The sequence below is a fragment of the Oncorhynchus keta genome, chromosome 18 (assembly GCF_023373465.1).
Source record: "Oncorhynchus keta strain PuntledgeMale-10-30-2019 chromosome 18, Oket_V2, whole genome shotgun sequence".
Taxonomy (NCBI): Eukaryota; Metazoa; Chordata; class Actinopteri; order Salmoniformes; family Salmonidae; genus Oncorhynchus; species Oncorhynchus keta.
Genome location: NC_068438.1, coordinates 5900425 through 5921690, shown reverse-complemented (window position 1 = coordinate 5921690; position 21266 = coordinate 5900425). Strand labels below are relative to the sequence as shown.

General features: G+C 44.1%; 1 protein-coding gene and 1 long non-coding RNA gene across 2 annotated transcripts; one reads left to right on the top strand and one right to left on the bottom strand.

Moving 5' to 3' along the window:
• Window positions 1-343: 343 nt before the first annotated feature.
• On the bottom strand, window positions 344-5228 carry LOC118397121 (uncharacterized). The gene is made up of 4 exons (XR_004828350.2): window positions 4679-5228; window positions 4396-4538; window positions 2414-2487; window positions 344-2235 (listed from the first exon to the last, which is right to left on the bottom strand). It is a non-coding gene; the product is annotated as an uncharacterized LOC118397121 (long non-coding RNA).
• Window positions 5229-7735: 2507 nt separating this feature from the next.
• LOC118397120 (homeobox protein SIX5-like) lies at window positions 7736-21207 on the top strand. The gene is made up of 3 exons (XM_035791600.2): window positions 7736-11328; window positions 12754-14264; window positions 16518-21207. The coding sequence occupies exons 1-3, from the start codon at window positions 10637-10639 to the stop codon at window positions 17207-17209; spliced, it is 2895 nt and encodes a 964-aa protein (XP_035647493.1). The 5' UTR covers window positions 7736-10636; the 3' UTR covers window positions 17210-21207.
• The last annotated feature ends 59 nt before the right edge of the window (window positions 21208-21266 follow it).

Sequence of the window (21266 nt, the reverse complement as noted above, 5' to 3'; positions counted from 1 at the left end):
CATTTCAAACCAAATAATTTCACTCAAGTATTTTACTGGGTGACTTTCACCCATTTTCTATTAAAGGTATCTTTACTTTCACTAAAGTATGACAATTGAGTATATTTTTTCCACCACTGACCATATTCCTTCCCTGTCAGGGGTTCACTGTCCAGTTTCCTGGGCAGTGTCCCACTGCAACCTGACAGTTTCGGGATACGTGTGATGACCATCGTCTTTAACCCATGCCTAGACTATAGATCTCTTAGTCATCTCTTTTCACCATGCATGAGCTACTTTATTTCTGTCCTGCTAATGGTGAATTCGAGTAAGAATCGGTCAAATACACCTTGATCACCACATCTGCTGGTAATACTACATTTTATTATGCATAAGATACCATTACACCTTGGCACATCAACACCTTTGAGATTTCATAAAAACAGATGTCAAATCTCTGGGCATGTTAGTTGCTGACAACATCTTGGGAAAAATACAATTCAATAAAAAAGGAACAAATGAATCAATTGCTTTTGTATCCACATTCTCTCTTACGAAACTCACTCAACCAGGAGTGACACAACAAATGACAGATCACATGCCTTCATGAGTCAAACTGTTAGAAGTGGCGATGAGGATTAGTACAATGAAGCTCAGACAAGACGTGATATCTACATGAAAAGTGCATTGTCACCACCTGGGCAGCCGGTTTGAACTGTATGCTGTCAATGTGCACAACTGATGTTTCGACATTCTAATCAAATCTTATTGGTCACATACACATGGTTAGCAGATGTTAATACGAGTGTAGCGAAATGCTTGTGCTTCTAGTTCCGACAGTGCAGTAATATATAACAAATCCAAAATAATTACCTAATACACACAAATCTAAAGGGATGGAATAAGAATATGTACGTATAAATATATGGATGAGCAATGACCACACGGCATAGGCCAGATGCAATACATTGTATAAAATACAGTATATACATATGAGAAGAGTATGTAAGATATAAACATTAAAGTGGCATTATTAAAGTAACTAGTGATCCATTTATTAAAGTGGCCAATGATTTCAAGTCTGTATGTAGGCAGCAGCCTCTCTGTGTTGGTTGTTTAACAGTCTGTGATGGCCTTGAGATAGCTGTTTTTCCCCAGTCGGTCCCAGCTGATGCACCTGTACTGACTGACCTTGCCTTCTGGATGGTAGCGGGGTGAACAGGCAGTGGCTCGGGTGGTTGTTGTCCTTGATTATCTTTTTGGCCTTCCTGTGACATTGGGTGCTGTAGGTGTCCTGGAGGGCAGGTAGTTTGCCCCCAGTGATGCGTTGTACAGACTGCACAATCCTTTGGAGAGCCTTGTGGTTGTGTTATGGTGTTAGAAGCAGTGTAAGTTTCCAGAATCTAAAACAGGGACACGACACACAAAAACAAACAGCTTCTATGGTACAATAACCAATGAACTAACAGATATTCAAATAAACTGAACATTTTGCCAGTGGTCAGTAGTACAAATAGATATGTTGTTGTTGCTTGAATTCTTGCATTCAAAAGCATGGGATTTATTTTAGAAAGTTTGATAGAACCCTGGCTTGGGATGATAATTGAAATTTGATGAACATTGTTGTGATTTTTATGACTGCCTATTATTCATATAGAATCTAGGATGTGATGGGCAATTCAGGTTCAATTCAAAATTCTGAGGACATCAAATTTAGAAATGCTTGCTTTCTACATCCACCGAATAAAATGACATTTACATGAAATACAGCGACAACGTATTTGTAACAATGCAAAAACATTGTGCTTTTCTCATCTCTCCTCATTCAATATACAGTAAATTCCACTTCTCTTTTTTTTGTTGCTAGGGGCGTCTGTCACAACGTCTCTAGCACGGAGATGCAGTGCCTTAGACCGCTGTGCCACATGAGATGTCATACGCTAGAGTCGGTCCTAGGTGATACTGCCTCCTTCCCCAGTTGCAGCTCTCTATAGCCCAACCCATACCTCCCTGGCCAGCACATAACAAAAGAAAGTTATTAATCGCAATGACACTGTCCCTCGCCCCGGGTTCGTAATCAGACTGGAGGTCTGTTGAACCCATCTGCCCACACCCCTTGACAGGGTGACAGCATCACAGTCCTACATCTCGTCCAGATGAAAGTCTTCCTCTGGGAAGTGCCCCACGGTCTTTGTGCGGGGCCTGACAAACGCAACGTACTTGTTCTCACATTCAAAGTATCACTTCTCCTTCACACTGTAAGGAAAGAGAGAGTGGAGATATCAAGTACATTTATGACAGAGAAACTCACCAGGTCTGCACCTCCCCACAGGTTTATTACCAGAAAGACAAGTCAAGACGTAAGGTACCTCTAAACAGTGAACATGTCAGACACCATGTGATGACGTCACAAAATTACATCCATTGCCCTCACCTGCCCGTCATGTTTCCCAAGAGGCTCGTTATACTTCACTCCCACCCAATGACCTGGCTTGAAATCTACTATACCTGCAAGACAGAAAATAAGTTGTTGGAAGGAGTGCCTTAAGTATTCATACCTCTTGACTTATTCCACATGTTTTGTTACAGCCCGAAAACATTGATTAAAACAATTCAACTATATACCCCATAATGGAAAAAGTGAAAACCTGTTTAGACATTTTTTCAAATGTATTTAAAATGAAATACAGAAATCTCTCAAGAACAGACTACCGTTCAGGTTTGGGGTCACTTAGAAATTCTTGTTTTTGAAAGAAAAGTACATTCTTTGTCCATTAAAAAATATATATATTTTTAAAAATCAGAAATGCAGTGTAGACATTGTTAATGTTGTAAATGACTATTGTAGTTGGAAAAGGCTGATTTTTTTAATGGAAAATCTACAAAGGTGTACAGAGGCCCATTATCAGCAACTTTCACTCATGTGTTCCAATGGCACGTTGTGTTAGCTAATCCAAGTTGATCATTTTAAAAGGCTAATTGATCATTAGAAAACCCTTTTGCAGTTATGTTAGCACAGCTGAAAACTGTTGTACTGATTAAAGAAGCAATAAGACCAGTTGAGTATCTGGAGCATCAGCATTTGTGGGTTTGAGTACAGGCTCAAAATGGCCAGAAACAAAGACCTTTTTTCTGAAACTCAGTCTATTCTTGTTCTGAGAAATGAAGGCTATTCCATGCGAGAAATTGCCAAGAAACTGAAGATCTTGTACAACGCTGTGTACTACTCCCTTCACAAAACAGCGCAAACTGGTTCTTGCTGATAATGGGCCTCTGTACACCTATGTAGATATTCCATCAATTATATCTATTTTTTTAAATCAGCTGTTTCAAACTACAATAGTCATTTACAACATTAACAATGTCTACACTGTATTTCTGATGAATTTGATGTTATTTTAACGGACAAAATGTTTTTCCCTTTCTTTCAAAAACAAGGTCATTTCTAAGTGACCCCAAACTTTTGCCAATTTCAGCTATTTTGCATGCGTTGTTGCTTGGCAACTTTGTACTTTACAAAGTTTATTGAACAGACTCCAGAACGTTCCACTAATTATACCCAACCATGCTGTGGTCAGCAATCATGTGAGTGTTGCAATCGCTTGTGGAGGGCGTAAGGGGTCAGCAGGGTTAGGCACAGGGGTCTCAGCCTGGCTTTAAACGTACTGTAATGAAACAGCAGGGAATAGGTCTCGAACCCTCAACCTTCGAGCCTGAGGTCCGGCATGCCATCGACTGTGCCGCAAAAGCATGCTCCACGGCAGAGTCGATTTCCGCGCTTATAAACCCAGGGTTGTTACACTACTCCCTCCTTTCAAGGAGCGAGTCCTCACGCTAGCTTGCGACTCTACGTCTTACAAAAATGCACTCACCGGCCAAGCACACGCACTGTCGTGGATGCAAGTGTGATCACTTCTGACACCAATGTAATGAAACAGCAGGGAGCAGGTCTCGAACCCTCGACCCTGAGGTCCGGCACGGCATCGACTGTGCCGCAAAAGCATGCTCCACGGCAGAGTCGATGGATATTTTTTTTGTCACTCAAATACAGACATGGCAAAATGTATAGAATTGCAAAAGAAAAACAGCAAATTATTATTTGCACCATATGACAAAATGTGTAAAATAGCAGGAAATAAGCTTAACCTGCAAAAATCTTTCCACCAATAAGAGGGGTGTGAACAGTGTGCAATGAACCGCACTTGTGCCCATAGAAATAGGCGTGGCGTGCGCAGGATGTTCCCCAATGTTGGAAAGGGAGCCCAGAGTTAAACATTTTGGGAACCCCTGGGTTAAGAGACCCTATCAACAGATTCAACAGTAGGTCCCAACTTACTCCAGTGTGAACAATACTAAACAGGGGACATACCCTGTGGGTGTCATGTGAGCAGTGTTTCAGAACACAGAAGTACATACATTCATTTTGCAGTCATCATGCACAGGGTAGGAACCAAGCAGGGCCTGGTTGTCGTCCAGCTTCTGAACTTGTCGGTGGTGTTGAAGAAAAGCTGTAGTTCCATAATGGAGGCCGGGGTACCCACAACCATCTCCAATTTACCCTGGATGAAAACGTAGACTGTGAAAAACTGCATCACATGGCCACAAGCTGTGCTGCAATGGCAGCAGGAAGAGGGACAATACATTATTACGTTTCAGAGGCACGAAGACCAATCAGACATGACCAACATAATTTAGCTACCTTGAATTTGGCGATGGTGTTTCCCCTATTGTATCGTGTATTCCCCTCGAACGAAATGATGGTACAGGTCAAACGCACCGATACCGTGGGATTGGTGATCAATCACGCCATTGTCCATTTTCAAGCTTTAGTTTCACCGGCGTTTAATTTACTCAGGCAACAAAGACCACTTCATCAAATACAACAGTTAGCTAGCATTGTTACCCGATTAAATAGCACACAACTAATTGAAGTTTTGAAATAGCAACGTTAGTAGCACGCACTCAGCAAATTACAAACTTAGCTTAACGTGAGTCCTTCCAGTTCCAGCTTGGTCCCTCACAAATATTTACATGTTCTTTTGCGCTTTTCTTGACGATCTCTGTAAACAAATATCTACTATCAGTTCACTGGGTGTTTTTTATTAAATCAATTCAGGTACCATGTGCTGTATAATCTCAGTTCACTGGGTGTTTTTTTTATTAAATCAATTCAGGTACCATGTGCTGTATAATCTCAGTGAACAGGGTGGTTGGTTTGTTTCCCTCAAAGACGTCACAGATCCTGCTACTCCCAGTTCTGGAAGTTTATACCCGCCCACAAACACAGTGAACAAGTCATGTCGTTAAAATGTCGGGTGGGTATTTAGGTTGACCAATTGGGTAGCACATTTCTAAGACGTCGTAACAGGAAGAAATGCATTTTGGGTGCCAATGATGTTGAACGGAGGGGAACTTTCATGATTAGTAACCAATCATCAATGTTGGAATAAAAACTGGGTTTTGGTGAAAGTGCCACACCCAAATTATGGAAGTACCAACTGTATCCATGTAGTCGCGCCATAAACCATGGTATAAAGCCCATATTGTTACTTTTGTAACAAAGTCATGCAACGTTAGCTATATACATTGTTACAAACAATGTTCAATTGTGATAAGAGCATTTTTTATTAGAGCATTGAATGATTTTAAAGTTAGTCTGTTGATTTAATTTTTAAAAAACACATTTATTTTCATTTTGTCAAGTGTGGAATAAGATAAAATTGTCCTTCCATGCTAAGGTGCTCACTGCTCTGTGACATATTAATCACAGGGAGAAAGAGACACATGGTTACCTTTGAAAAGTTATTACCAGGCCTGGCCTTTGACATATAATGGTTGTCTACTCCAATATCTACTCATTGATTTATGAATGGGAAATAAATGGATCAGACAGGAACATAAAATAACATCTGTGCATCAAATTAGAATTTAGGACTGAGAGAAGAAAAGATCACAGAAAGGAGTATGGGGTGCAGCCAGAAGACAGACAGCTTCCCCGCTACCCCCACCCCCAGATGAAAAGTTTACATTCCTGTTTCAAGCTGAGATGGGGTGTTTTTACCTTGCCTCATTACACTCTGTCTGTCTGCACATCCAGGTGTACGTGCTGCTGTTCACAGTAGGTCACATCTCTCTCTCTCTCTCTCTCTCTCTCTCTCTCTCTCTCTCTCTCTCTCTCTCTCACACACACATACCATCTCTCTCACCTGGTCACACTCTTCATTCTCCAGGGAACTCGTAAAAGTCACAAATGTGCACATTGTCTGACATTCTTCTATTTAGACAAACTAGCTCTTGTGCCAACCCCACTGTCAGAATGATGGGCACTTTTCAATGAACATAACAATTCTGAAGATTTTAACTCTAAAACATTCACATCAGGGTGTGTATGTGTGTGTGTTGCACTGAGAGTATTTGCATAAAGAAACAACACCAGGTGCCCATTCAGATGCCCGCTGAGGAACTGGAGAGACAACTATCAACCATCCAAAGTCTAAACACACAGCAAAGAAAGAACAAACAGAACACAGACAGAGGCGATGCAGGGCCGAGTTCACCAGTAGAACTATCTTAGAGATGACAAGAGTTGATCCTGCTCAATCAACTGTTCATGTGAAATCAACAGACTTTGAGATCAGTAAACAAATGGACACATCTACAGTGCATTTGGAAAGTATTCAGACTCCTACACTTTTCCACATTTTGGTACATTACAGCCTTATTCTAAAATGGATTAAATTGTTTTGTTTACTCATCAACCTGCACACAATACCCCATAATGACAAAGCAAAAATATAATTATGAAATGTCACATTTACATAATTATGCAGACCCTTTATTCAGGACCTTCTTGAAGCACCTTTGGCAGCGAGTCTCCTTGGGTATGACACTGCAAGCTTGGCACACCTGTATTTGGGGGGGGGTTCTGCCATCCTTCTCTGCAGATCCTCTCAAGCTCTGTCAGGTTGGATGGGGAGCGTGGCTGCACAGCTATTTTCAGGTCTCTCCAGAGATGTTCGATCGGGTTCAAGTCCGGGCTCTGGCTGGGCCACTCAAGGACATTCAGAGACTCCACTCCTGTGTTGTCTTGGCTGCCTACATAAAGCTGTCCCAACACAGCAGAGTCCTAACAGCGGTCTCTACACCTTACCACTGCTACATCTGGGAATCGGCGAAGCCTTGTCTGGCAGCGAAACAGTTAATTTAGTCTCATTTACTGCCTTTAAAAAAACTGATATGACTGACTTGCTTAAACAAATGTGGTTTCTTCTGACAATTGAAATCTACAAACTATGGCATAAGGGGACGACAAGCAGATTTAGTTTATTTTATTTTATTTTTACAGGGACAGTGCACATTAATCAACGTTTCAGTAAAAGTGCCGGTTTTAGCCAGCCGGCTAATTTTCAACCGCAATCCCTGGGCAGGTTATTAAAAACAATTACAATATAGACAATAGCACCATAGAACAAGCAAGACATAGCAACATAGGACAAGCAAGACGTAGCATACAGACAGAGCAACATAGTACAAAAAGCAGCAAGACAAAATTCATAAAAGCAACAAAGTGTTTCCACACCTCACAAGCTACAGACAACAGACAACATGAAAAGCGGCAACACACAGCTAGGGACCATGTTCACAAATCTGATTGACCTTTAGCCATGTCTTCAAGCATTTTGTGAAAGTGTGATATGTGGTGCAGTTATGTGTGTCTGATGGCAGTGTATTCCAGACATGGGAAGCTCTCACAGAGAATGCAGATTTACTAAAGGTGCTTTTCCTTAGGGGAACTATACAGTCACCTCTCATGGCAGACCTTGTGGATCTGCTGCCATATGTCTGGGTTTTCTGTTTAACAAAAATATTGAGTGGAGGGGGAGCCAGGCCATTAAGGATCTGGAATATAAGACATGCGTCGGTGTATTGCACAAGATTTTCCCATTTCAAGAGCTCATGCTTTCTAAGGATGTGACAATGATGATGGCTATTGGGCTTCCTATCAAGCACTTTGAGAGCCTGTTTGTAGACAGACTGAATCGGTTTTAATGTTGTACAGCAAGCTTGGGCCCAACTAGTCAAGCAGTATGTTAAGTGGGGGAGTATCATAGATTTGAAGTACAGTTTTGCTACCTCTGTAGTCAAACAGAGGCAATACGTAATTTCGATTAAGGCATTAATGAGCGAGCCAGGACGGACGTAGTCAATATACTTATTTGTTCACCACTTTTGAAATGTACAGCGGCAGAACATGGGCCGTTCTTACAGTGTTCTCCCTGTACACCAAGTCAGAAACGTAGGATATAAAAATGGGGCATATAAGCAGACAACGAAAGCTTTTACAATATTCTATGATTACATTTCTCTAAAACAGGTTATAGTCTGGATGTGCACCACCAAGTCAGAACAGTAGGTGAGATTCAGAGGTGAAAATAGACCCTGGATTTTGGAGCTGCCCTACTCAAGAAAGCATGTTTGTATGGAGGCTTTATTAACTCAATTATATACAGTTGAAGTCAGAAGTTTACATACACCTTAGCCAAATACATTTAAACTCAGTTTTTCACTATTTAATCAGAGTAAAAATTCCCTGTCTTACGTCAGTTAGGATCACCACTTTATTTTAAGAATGTGAAATGTCAGAATAATAGTAGAGAGACTGATTTTTTTCAGCTTTTATTTCTTTCATCACATTCCCAGTGGGTCAGAAGTTTACATACACTCAATTAGTATTTCGTAGCATTGCCTTTAAATTGTTTAACTTGGGTCAAATGTTGTGGGTAGCCTTCCACAAGCTTCCCACAATAAGTTGGGTGAATTGTGGCCGATTCCTCCTGACAGAGCTGGTGTAACGGAGTCAGGTTTGTAGGCCTCCTTGCTCGCACATGCTTTTTCAGTTCTGGCCACAAATGTTCTATAGGATTGAGGTCAGGGGCTTTGTGATGGCCACTCCAATACCTTGACTTTGTTGTCCTTAAGCCATTTTTCCATAACTTTGGAAGTATGCTTGGGGTCATTGTCCATTTGGAAGACCCATTTGCAACCAAGCTTTGACTTCCTAACTGATGTCTTGAGATGTTGCTTCAATATATCCACATAATTTCCCTCCCTCATGACACCATCTATTTTGTGAAGTGCACCAGTCCCTCCTGCAGCAAAGCACCCCCACAACATGATGCTGCCACCCCCGTGCTTCATGGTTGGGATGGTGTTCTTTGGCTTGCAAGCCTCCACCTTTTTCCTCCAAACATAACGATGGTCGTTATTGCCAAACAGTTCTATTTTTGTTACATCAGACCAGAGGACATTTCTCCAAAAAGTATGATCTTTGTCCCCATGTGCAGTTGCAAACTGTAGTCTGGCTTTTTTATGGTGGTTTTGGAGCAGTGGCTTATTCCTTGCTGAGCGATATCGGACTCGTTTTACTGTGGCTATAGATACTTTTGTACCAGTTTCCTCCAGCATCTTCACAAGGTCCTTTGCTGTTGTTCTGGGATTGATTTGCACTTTTCACACCAAAGTATGTTCATCTCTAGGAGACTCCTTCCTGAGCGGTATGATGGCTGCGTGGTCCCATGGTGTTTATACTTGCGTACTATTGTTTGTACAGATCAACATGGTACCTTCAGGCATTTGGAAATTGCTCCCAAGGATGAACCAGACTTGTGGAGGTCTACAATTTTTTTCTGAGGTCTTGGCTGATTTATTTACATTTTCCCATGATGTCAAGCAAAGATGCACTGAGTTTGAAGGTAGGCCTTGAAATACATCCACAGGTACACCTCCAATTGACTCGGATGATGTCAGAAGCTTCTAAAGCCATGACATCATTTTCTGGAATTTTCCAAGCTGTTAATCGGCACAGTCAATTTAGTGTATGTAAACTTCTGACCCACTGGAATTGTGATATGGTAAATTATAAGTGAAATAATCTGTCTATTAACAAATGTTGGAAGAATTACTCGTGTCATGAACAAGTAGACGTCCTAACTGACTTGCCAAAACTATAGTTTGTTAACAAGAAATTTGTGGAGTGGTTGAAAAACGAGTCTTAACAACTAACATAAGTGTAAACTTCTGACTTCAACTGTATATATTTTTCATTACATTGTTTGCAAACTGATATGTGACACGTAATTAATGCCAAAATAACATGCAAACAGGCAACATAAATTTTTTTTTTTTTTACAAGAAATTATTGAATTTATATTATTTTTGTGTGGTAAAAACTTGCCTATTGGTTAAATATACCACAGCTGTCAGCCAATCAGCATTCAGCTCATCTGAAATACTTACCCACCACATCGCCTGGCCCTAGCAAATCCTGATCCTCAGTAGACAGGCTGAAAAGTGTTTGCTGAAAAAAAAAGAAGGCTGTAGGCCTATTTAGTACAATCTGATAACAACATCAGATTGTCAACAAAATAATGTGAATGTTCAATCTTGAATTAAGCAATAACATTTATCTACCAGTAGCCTAATAAAAAGGTATTGAACAGGCAGTGCTATACTGAATCTTCGAATGGGAGATTGACGAGGTTCGGGGCGTGTGTGACGCGTGTAGCTGTGGCAGACACTCGTCCACGGAGAATAGAAGAGAGAGAGAGAGCGTGCAGGGGAGGGAGGAGGAACTAAAAGAAAAAAGTTCAAACTAAAAATGGCTTCCTTGTCTTTGGAGTCTGCAGAACAATCCGAGAATAGCACGGAGGAGTCTACCAAAGAGGCCGCTCTGGTAAAAGAGGAGACGGATCCGGATGAAGTTTCAGAACAATTGCTCAAAACTTTCCAGAACTCCGCGCTCAGCTTTTCGACAGATCAAGTAGCATGTCTGTGCGAAGCCCTTCTACAGGCGGGCAATGTGGATCGCCTGTGGAGATTCCTATCAACCATCCCTCCTTCGGCGGAGCTGCTACGTGGCAACGAGACGCTGCTCAAGGCCCAGGCACTGGTCGCTTTCCACCGGGAAGAATTCAAGGAGCTTTACGCAATATTGGAAAGCCACGACTTCCACCCCAGCAACCATGGGTTCCTGCAGGACCTCTACTTGCAGGCGCGCTACAAGGAGGCGGAGAGGTCCCGAGGTCGTAGCCTGGGCGCGGTGGACAAGTATCGGCTTCGGAAGAAGTTTCCCCTGCCGAAAACAATCTGGGATGGAGAGGAGACTGTGTATTGTTTCAAAGAGAAGTCTCGCAATGCACTGAAAGAGTGTTACAAAGGCAACAGGTATCCCACTCCAGACGAGAAGAAAAACTTGGCCAAAGTGACTGGACTCTCCCTCACGCAAGTTAGCAATTGGTTCAAGAACCGACGGCAGAGAGACCGAACCCCGTCCGGTACCAACAGCAAAAGGTAGGCTATGCATTCCTTTTATACATCTTGTAACCACGTACCCCATGAAACACTTGATTTGAAACAACGTTTCATACACGATTGCATGTCAAAGATCAATGTCAAAATGGTTCCTCTTAAAATAAAATCAAACGTTTGTATGTAGTGTCATTTGCATAGTAGTTTATTGTTAGAGGCAGGCAGACTATGGGAGTTAATATAGCCTATACTGCTGTACAACACACACACACACACACACACACACACACACACACACACACACACACACACACACACACACACACACACGCTGTTCTAATATTTAATTTAATTTGACTCAAATAAACAATGTTCACCGAGATTCTCCTGCTCATATGAGTAGGAGCGAGCGCTAGAAAGTAGCCTAACGTGGTAACCAATTCTTACCTAGATGGATCTGTCAGCGGAAATATTATTTTAGTGTTCCGAACATGTTCTATGTAATGCAGACTTTTCTAAATAATGGGCTCGACTGTGCGGTTGATCTCAACTACGGTTAATGTTCAGCATATTTCAATCAAATTCAATCAATCCCTGCAGTAACTACATCAATCTGCGCATGAACTCTTTGACAGTGATAACACCACACATGTCTTAGAGAGCACGATTGGGAGCAAGAGCATGTTGCTTTGTTGTGAAATGTGAGATCCGGGCGCCCATTGTGGCTCAAGTTTCCTGAAATCCTGCACAGCAAAGTCTCCCGACGGACCTCGGCGCGCTGCGGATGCTTTGCACCGCTGGGGGAGCGGGAGCGAACATATAGGAAATGGTGTTGATGCTGGGAAACAAAAGGAGGAAATATATCTAAAAACCTTTTAAAATGTCTTCAGCTCTCCTGTGCACATTTTAAACCCCAAAAACGTTGTTTTATTTTACTGCAGGACTACAGGCTACAGTACACTCGCTTTGGCCAGGGAAGTTGGCAGCTTAAATGCAACACAGCTACACAGGAAATTGGGTTTTCAATGTGTCAGTTGTTGATGTACTTTATTCCCATGTGTAGAGAGGAAGGTGTGTGTGTGGCGAGATAAAAAAATATTTTTTTAAAGAATGCCGATCATCCCCCATGCAGTCCTGTCTCTATCTTCTCTATGGGCAGTGGGCGGCTGGGGGACTGTGTTAACCATACTGCTTTAGTGCACCAGGATAGTTGAGGACATGCACATCACATACTGTGTAAACCATAGGATCAAAGGAGATTCACAGGAGATTCACAGACTGTTATTGACCTACCATATGTTGTGTGTTGTAACATTCAAATCCCTTTCTCCTCTTTTTCCATTCCATCTATCATGCAATCCTTGCCTACTCAACCTTCTTCCATATGCTGTCTCTGTTCATTGTCTCACTCACCCCACGGTTCACTCACCCTATCTTTTCCTCTGCTCCTCCCCTGTGTTTCCTCAGTGAGTCCGATGGTAACCACAGCACAGACGATGAGGGTGATGACATCTCAGACAAACCAGAGGACATTGTGGGCTCCACAGCCTCCATCTCCCTCTCTGGCACCCCCTGCAGCACTGGAGGCCAGCTCTTCCTCAACGGGGCAGGTGGGTTCCTTACTGCCTCCCACCCCTTACTCATCAACGGGGGCTCCCTGATCTCCGGGGCAGGGGGTGGCGTCATCATCAACGGGCTGACCCTGAGCGATGGTCACACTGTTACCCTCAGCCCCATATCGGCTAACTCACCTCTGCTCTTTAATGGAGCGCAGGTCATATCCAAGAGCAGTGAGGATATGGGTCTTGAGGGCCAGGGGGTTATGGCCATGGAGGCCCAGCCCAGCTCTGCCATCTCCCTCCCTCTGACAGAGGATCTTAAGACGGACAATGTAAGCCTGACGAACCCCTCAACCATCCCCACCCTGGACTTCATCAATGTCCCAGAGGGGATGGTTCTCAAAGCCGAGGACATCCAGACAGTCTCTCCTTCCTCCTTGTCTTCCCCCTCAACATTCTCCCCCACCTCCCTTTCCTCCCCCACCTCCCTTTCCTCCCCCACCTCCCTTTCCTCCCTCACCTCCCTTTCCTCCCTGGTTCTGACTCAAAATGGCTGCCTCTCCGACACCCTCACCCTTCCGGTCTCTATATCCTCTCCGGGCGTGGTCATCTCCAGCCCTGTAGTGGGCCTCCCCAGCCAGCAGGGGGAGTATGTGGTGTTTGCCACGGCTGGTTCTCAGCTCACCCCCTCCAGCTCCATCTGCCAGGTGGTGTCCTCCTACAGCTACTCCACCCCACAGGTATTCTCCCTGCCTCAGGTGGTGCCCTCCATCCAGGGTGTCCCCGTATCCCAACTGGTCCAACACACACCTGGAGGCCAGGTGTCCCAGTGTCCCCAGTTAATCCCAGTGTCCCCCCTCACCTCCTCTCTCCCCCAGGGCACCCTCTCCCAGTTCCAGGCCCACCAGACTCTGAACATCGCCCCCCGCCTCGCCCAACCCCTCCCCCAGCATCATACTAGTTCTTCTACGTTGGGAGAGGGAACCACCATCCTCTCCCTTTCCCAGCTCCCCAACGGACAGCTCCCCCAGGGACTCACACTCCAGCTGGGTGAACAGACCTCAGCTACCATCCCCACTCTGACCCAGATCCAGTCCCCACTAGGCCATCACCAGATCATCTCTCAGTCCAAAGAGACAATCCCAGGCCAGTTGGTTCCCCTCTCCCTGCCCCAGCTGGTGCCTGTCTCCTCCACGGGACAACTCTCCTTCCCTCAGGTGGGCCCATCCACCCCTTCTCTATCTGGATCTGGTGGAGCCTTCCAGATCCTAACCTCGGCCCCTGGAGGTGGGATGACTCAGGGGCCCTTCAGGATAAACCAGCTGGGACCCCTCCAGACTGTAGGCCCCCCGACCAGCATGGCTCCTGCTGTCCAGCTCCTCAACTCTGGGGTCATTCAGCTCCCCTCCGCCTCGCCAGGTAATTTAAGACCTGGACACACGGAGAAGACTGACTGCCGATTGGTACTGTCGGCATTCAACTTTTTGTTGTTCACATCATACCGATCAACCGCTGATCAGATCGTTAAAATACTCCAGGCCACAAGTTGGCACTAGCTTTTAAGCTTTGTTTGGCTTTTGCTTGATAGCTAATGTTAGCTAACTATCAAGGTTTGCTAATGTTATTGCTAGCTAGCTAGAATTTGTAGAAAGCTAATGTGGCCATCTGGCTAGTAACAACTAGATAACTTAAGTAGCTAGCAACATTATAGGTCATTAAATAAACATGGATTTGTTTTTGAATGAAGTAGCTGACTGTTAGCTGCCAACAATCAGTGCAGTAGCTATCTAGCTTTGTGCTAACTGGCAAATGGTTATCCTAACTGTTTAGCTAATGTTAGCTAGCAATGGAACTGGCACTAGCAGTATGGGATAGTGGAGAGTGAATGAAGTGATTTATTCATCATCTTGCTAGATGGCTAGTTCAAACTCTAGGCGGCATTCTGGCTTCTCCTTAGTTGTCAGCCATTTGCTTCGCCTATGAATACTTTGTGAACTACAATCCCGGGCACTGTGTTTTAAGGTTTAGAAATGTCATTAATCATCGCTTGCAATATGGCTTTTTGAAATATATGACCCTTATATTTCATCAGTGAGAAAGAGTCCTTCAAATCAAAAAGATACAGTACATTTACTATAGCAGTTTTGTACAGAGCCATGCAGCTGTGTAATGGAACTGAGAGTCATGATAAAGTGCGAGCTAGCTTGGTAAAGCAGCTAGTGGTATGTGCATTGTGCTGCACTTTACCACCCAATGTGTTTAATATGAAGTGTTGTGTGACTGCCTGGCTCAGTTAGCAAGCTAATGTGGAATTGATGTCACCAGGAAAAGGTGCCCTTTTTTCCTTGTCTTCTGTTGATACTCCTTTTTCGGAGAAAAAAACTCCCATATTGGGAGCTGCATCCCAATATGGCGACTGGAGTGTGGGTGTGTTAAGGAAAGTAGTGGGTGTGTGAAGGGCTCTGCTATAGGTTAGACGTTTTTTTGATTGAGTGGTGTTTTTTATTATTTTTTTTACTTCCGTTCCTTACCCCACAACTACCGTAGATTGAGCTACACTATCGTGAGAGTTTGGACTTCTGTTTTGAAGCTAGAGGATGAATCTGAGTAGTATTTCACTGGCAGTTCTACATTAATTGTATATTTTCATTTCTACCTGAATTCTACCTACTGGTGATGGGTGTACCGTTGCTTCATGCGTTGTATGCGTGTGCTTACTGTGACTGTCAACCTGATACTAGGGAGCTACTTCCCACACCATTGCCGGACAGTCATGCTTGTCAAGCGGGAGCAAAGGGCACTGCGTCCCGGTGTTGTTGCTGTTTATGCCCTCCCCATTACCTAGGTCCCTGGACCTCGAAGCCAGTTCCACTGCATGTTTTCATTGCTCCCCTCTAATCAGGGACTGATTTTTAGACCTGGGACATCAGGTGTGTGCAATTAATTATCAGGTAGAACAGAAAACCATCAGGCTCCAGATCTCATAGGGTAAGAGTTGAATACCCCTGATCTGGACTGTATGTGCATGTTTCAAGGTGACATCTAGATGGTTATCAATATTAGTTATACCATGTGTAGGTTACTATCCTAATTAAAATAAGATCATGGGAGGGGAAAAAAGTGTCCACTTTAGCTACTGCCGGTGACACGACCGTGGTATCATGGGCAGGTCTCAGGTTGGCTGGCATGTCCATACAACACCGGTGCACTGGTCGCTGGCTTATCGACTCGTCGTGCAGCCCAATCAGCCACGCGAAATGGTCTTTAGTGGCAACAAATCTGCCCAATTAGCCGATTCTCTTACCATACACCCACTCTTTTTCGACACATCCACTCGCTTATACTCCGGTTTCCATGTTGAACTGCAGCTACCCAGAGTTGTCTTTTTGGCTTCCCTACAGGGGGTTCGTGCTCTCTGATGGTCTCAGATTCAAGTCGTGAAGAATATCAAGTTCGTCGGTACGCAACAAGAGGTGTCTTTTTGTTCTAGCAAGAGAATGGCCTCCTACTGTGCTATTGGCAGTCAGTCTTCTCTGGGTGTCTGACATTAGAGTCATTTGTTTTTTTAGGGAAAATATAGCTATGTCATTGTTGGTTGATGAAATGCTAACATATTTCCCACTACTACTTCCCTACTAATTCCTCCACTTCCACCTCTCCTCTGTCCTGTAGGGAATCTCCTCTATGGTGGAAGCCCCATCCTGAGTTACCAGAACGGCAAGCTGATCCTAACTATCCCAGCTGGCATCCAGTTCGGCAGCCTGCCCATGAAATCCGTCGCTGATGCTTCTAACCACCACACCAACGGAGTAGGCCCTGGACTCACCCTCAACCCTGTCATCCAACCTACACCTACCCTCCTCCCAGTCTCCACCTCCGTCCCAACGTCCAACACCCTCCAGACGTCCCCCCTCTGCTTCATCAACTCCTCTCCGCTCTACTGCACTCCTGAGATGGGTGTCCCCACCAACCTGCCCCTCTCCACCACCTCCCCACACACCCTGGACCTCTCTGCCACCCACACCCCTCCCAATGCCCTCACCCCAGAGAGCATGCTCTCCCTCAGCCCCATGTGCAGCGGAGTGACCCCCACCACTCAGCTCTCCCACACCACCTGGAGCCCTGTCCCCCTCTCCACCTCTGCCAGCCTGACTATGTTTGACGTCCGTGGGAAGGGAGATCTGCCCGAGGACCCGCCTCTGCTGGACCTACCTGGAGGCGAGGCCCTTCTACTAGGCAGCACCTCTCCAGAACAGGATGTGGACAGGGGGTCGCAATTGGGGGACCCAGTGGAGATGGATGGAGACCCCAAGATCCTCACCCAGCTACAATCAGTCCCTGTGGATGATGGGTTGGGGCTGTAATCCAGTCTCCCAGCCCACACCACCACAAACTGTTACAGAACAATCTGTATGGTTTTGTTTGTCTGACCTCAGTGCTCCCCTGGCTAGGTTTGCATTGAGGAGTGGACAGGCTTTGACTCGTAAGAGAAAGGTGCTTTGACTAAATAAATCCTCTGCCGTTGATCCTTTGGATAAACAGTCATGGGATAGGCTGATTGTATGCAACGCGGAATGACCTGGAGGATGGCCTTTCATACAGGCTAGCCTATTCCCTGATTTGTGTTACTCAACTGTCCACTGCTTAAGTCTCCACAATTTAAGCACTCATCTGCCTTCCATAAGCCCAGAGCCCTTCCTGTGTCCAATCAGAGCACAACGTTTATTTGTAAGGACATTGCTACTTCTGTGCACAGACGTCCGTTTCAGCCAAGACTATTTGTACTACAAGGGAATGAATGCCTTGGGTTTTATATGTGGTGTTGGTTGAGCAGTATGCCACGGCCAGGCTCTGTCTTAAGTCTCTAAACACAGTCAAATGCAGACACAGACGAGCGTTCAGTCGTGTTGAGTTGGTGGTTCTGCATGGCTGCTCACTCTAGTGCTGGTGTAGTTTTGAGTGCTGCCGAGTATTGCACGGTTTGGCCTCGGTGAAGGCTACAGAGAGTGGACTGACAGTGGCACCAGAGACCCCGGACTTCTAGCATTGCGATGGACTGTGTACCCCTCTCTGTCAACTGGTCAGCAGTGTCACCGCATCAAGGGCGCCAGCTCATCATTTAACGACATTTTGGTATAAATGCTAAGCGCTATCGCATCTGCGGTATGTAGGAGGAAATGGGAGTCCCCTGAGATTTTTTTTACTCTATGCAATCGATGCATGTTCCTCGTGTAAATATGACCATGTGACACAGATATGACATGTATTACAAGCAGTATGTAAGCAAGTCTAATTGGGATAGACCAAGCTTTTATTAAAGACAGCCTTTTTATACACTATGAAATCTCATGCGCGTGCACTACGAAACGCCTGATCACATTGTTGGATATTTCCAGTTGAATTCGCCACAATCGTACACTACATTGTATATTGCGTCTATGAATGACAAAAAATAATAATATTGTGTTCTTATATTACTTGTATGGGTTTGATCTAGACCTTGTAAGTGCCTTATTATCCAGTTGCTGAGGTTGGCGGGCCAGTTTTCTTGCCTTTTATCTTCAAAGTGAAGAATGTGTTCTACTCTTCACAAAATGTAAGCACCATTGACACAAGCTACTTCCCACATTGATGTTGAATGTGAGTTTTGTGATAACCCTTTTGAACTCCAGAGAAACGTAATCTAGTACTCCGTTGCACGTTGAGCGTGACTTAACGCCTACCATGACATAATAACCATTGAGATCTCGCTGTACGTTTTGCACATTTTCGTCCTTGTCATGTTTTACGTCTTTGGCGATGGCCAAATTCTATTCTGAAAACCTGCTGCCTTTTCTCTGTTCTTGACTAATTGCGCTCACTGTTCTGAAAGGGGAATAGAGAGGTCGAATCAGCTAAGTTTCAGGCAGCCTCTGTCTATCCTGATATCAGCAACAGTGAGTCATGAAGCCCTGAGAGCAGGCGACAGGACTCCTAGAATGGAATGCTATCCAGCGAGACGTGGTGCAGATGTTCTCGCCATAAACTTTAAAATACTCACCATCTCTCCATAACCACAGCACAAAGAGCAAATTAGTTCTCTGGCCAACGGTACAACAACGCTACTCTTCCGTGTCACTCCCAACTGTATGTTTTTGTTTCTTGTGTATTTAAAGCATGTATCAATAATTTTCTAGTAGTAGCTTTGGATGAAAAGAAAGAGGTATCCATGAGGAAATTGGACACAGGAAAAAGCATCAATGGACCTTCCCAGGGGCTGGCTGGTTGTACGGTCTCAGAATAATGTGTACAGTTGTGGCCAAAAGTTGAGAGAATGACACATTCATTTTCACCAGGTTTGCTGCTTCAGTGTCTTTTAGATATTTTTTGTCAGATGTTACTGTGGAATACTGAATTATAATTACAAGCATTTCATAAGTGTCAAAGGCTTTTATTGACAATTACATGCAGTTGATGCAAAGAGTCAATATTTGTTGTGTTGACTGTTCTTTTTCAAGACCTCTGCAATCCGCCCTGACATGCTGTCAATTAACTTCTGGGCCACATGCTGACTGATGGCAGCTCATTCTTGTATAATCAATGCTTGGAGTTTGTCAGAATTTGTGGGTTTTTGTTTGTCCACCTGCCTCTTGAGGATTGACCACAAGTTCTCAATGGGATTAAGGTCTGGGGAGTTTCCTGGTCATGGACCCAAAATATCAATGTTTTGTTCCCCGAGCCACTTGGAGCACCTTGCCATAAGGCAAAAGTGATAACTGTCATGCTGGGAAAGGCATTGTTCATCACCAAACTGTTCCTGGATGGTTGGGAGAAGTTGCTCTCTGAGGATGTGTTGGTACCATTCTTTATTCATGGCTGTGTTCTTCGGCAAAGTTGTGAGTGAGCTCACCTCCTTGGCTGAGAAGCAACCCCACACATGAATGGTCTCAGGATGCTTTACTGTTGGCATGACACAGGGCTGATGGTAGTGCTCACCTTGTCTTCTCCGGACAAGCTTTTTTCCAGATGCACCAAACAATCGGAAAGGGGATTCATCAGAGAAAATGACTTTACCCCAGTCCTCAGCAGTCCAATTCCTGTACCTTTTGCAGAATATCAGTCTGTCCCTGATGTTTTTTCTAGAGAGAAGTGGCTTCTTTGCTGCCCTTCTTGACACCAGGCCATCCTAGAAGTCTTCGCCTCATTGTGCATGCAAATGTACTCACACCTGCCTGCTGCCATTTTTGAGCAAGCTCTGTACAGGTGGTGCCCCGATCCTGCAGCTGAATCGACTTTAGGAGACGGTCCTGGCGCTTGCTGGACTTTCTTTGGTGCCCTGAAGCCTTCTTCACAACAATTGAACCGCTCTCCTTGAAGTTCTTGATGATCCGATAAATGGTTGATTTAGGTGCAATCTTACTGGCAGCAATATCCTTGCCTGTGAAGCCCTTTTTGTGCAAAGCAATGCTGACGCCACATGTTGCCTTGCAGGTAACAATGATTGACAGAGGAAGAACAATGATTCCAAGCACCACCCTCCATTGAAGCTTCCAGTCTGTTATTCAAACTCAATCAGCATGACAGAGTGATCTCCAGCCTTGTCAACACTCACACCTGTGTTAACGAGAGAATCACCAACATGATGTCAACTGGTCCTTTTGTGTCAGGACTGAAATGCAGTGGAAATGTTATTTTGGGGGGGATTCAGTTAATTTGCATGGCAAATAGGGACTTTACAATTCATCTGATCACTCTTCATAACATTCTGGAGTATATGCAAATTGCCATCATACAAACTGAGTCAGCAGACTTAATTAATATGTGTCATTCTCAACTTTTGGCCACTACTGTAGATAATGATGACATCACCACTTCTCAAATGATATTATACACGTACAATCTGAATAGGATGTTAATACCTGTAGCATTCATGTGCCAAAGGAATGTTGCAAGTTCTTTATTTTTTTTTATTGGTGTTTGGACTTTTTTTTGTTGGTTCGGAGCGGTTTTTGTAGACGATACTGTGCATGAGTTGGACACTAAAGGAGTGTGTGTGTGTGTGTGTGTGTTTTGTTTATCCATGAGCCCAACCCTTGTCTACATGTAGTGGTTTTTCTCTTTTAGTGTGTGGTGCTCCAAAGGCTGTTTGTGCACAATCTCCTACACACACACACACACACGTGTGCGCACACACACAACCTTCAGCTGAGTTATCCAAAGATATGAATTTTTTTTAATGTACTTTTTAATAGCGAGTAAAGGGACTATTAGATATTTTTAAACGTCTGTTTTGTCCTCTTTTGAGAGGTTGGTTTTGTACTTAAAGTTATTTTATTTTTTATATACAGTTTTATTGTGATTCTAATAAACTACATTTAGAATACATTTGTTTTGGGTGAGTTTTGTAAACGTGAACGCTTCTCTATTTAAATCTCCATGTGA

Coding starts and splice junctions, on each gene's coding strand:
- LOC118397120 (XM_035791600.2), top strand. CDS start 10,637: ATGGCTTCCTTGTCTTTGGAGTCTGCAGAACAATCCGAGAATAGCACG. Junction 11,329..12,753: donor TCCGGTACCAACAGCAAAAG/GTAGGCTATGCA, acceptor GTGTTTCCTCAG/TGAGTCCGATGGTAACCACA. Junction 14,265..16,517: donor GCTCCCCTCCGCCTCGCCAG/GTAATTTAAGAC, acceptor TCTGTCCTGTAG/GGAATCTCCTCTATGGTGGA.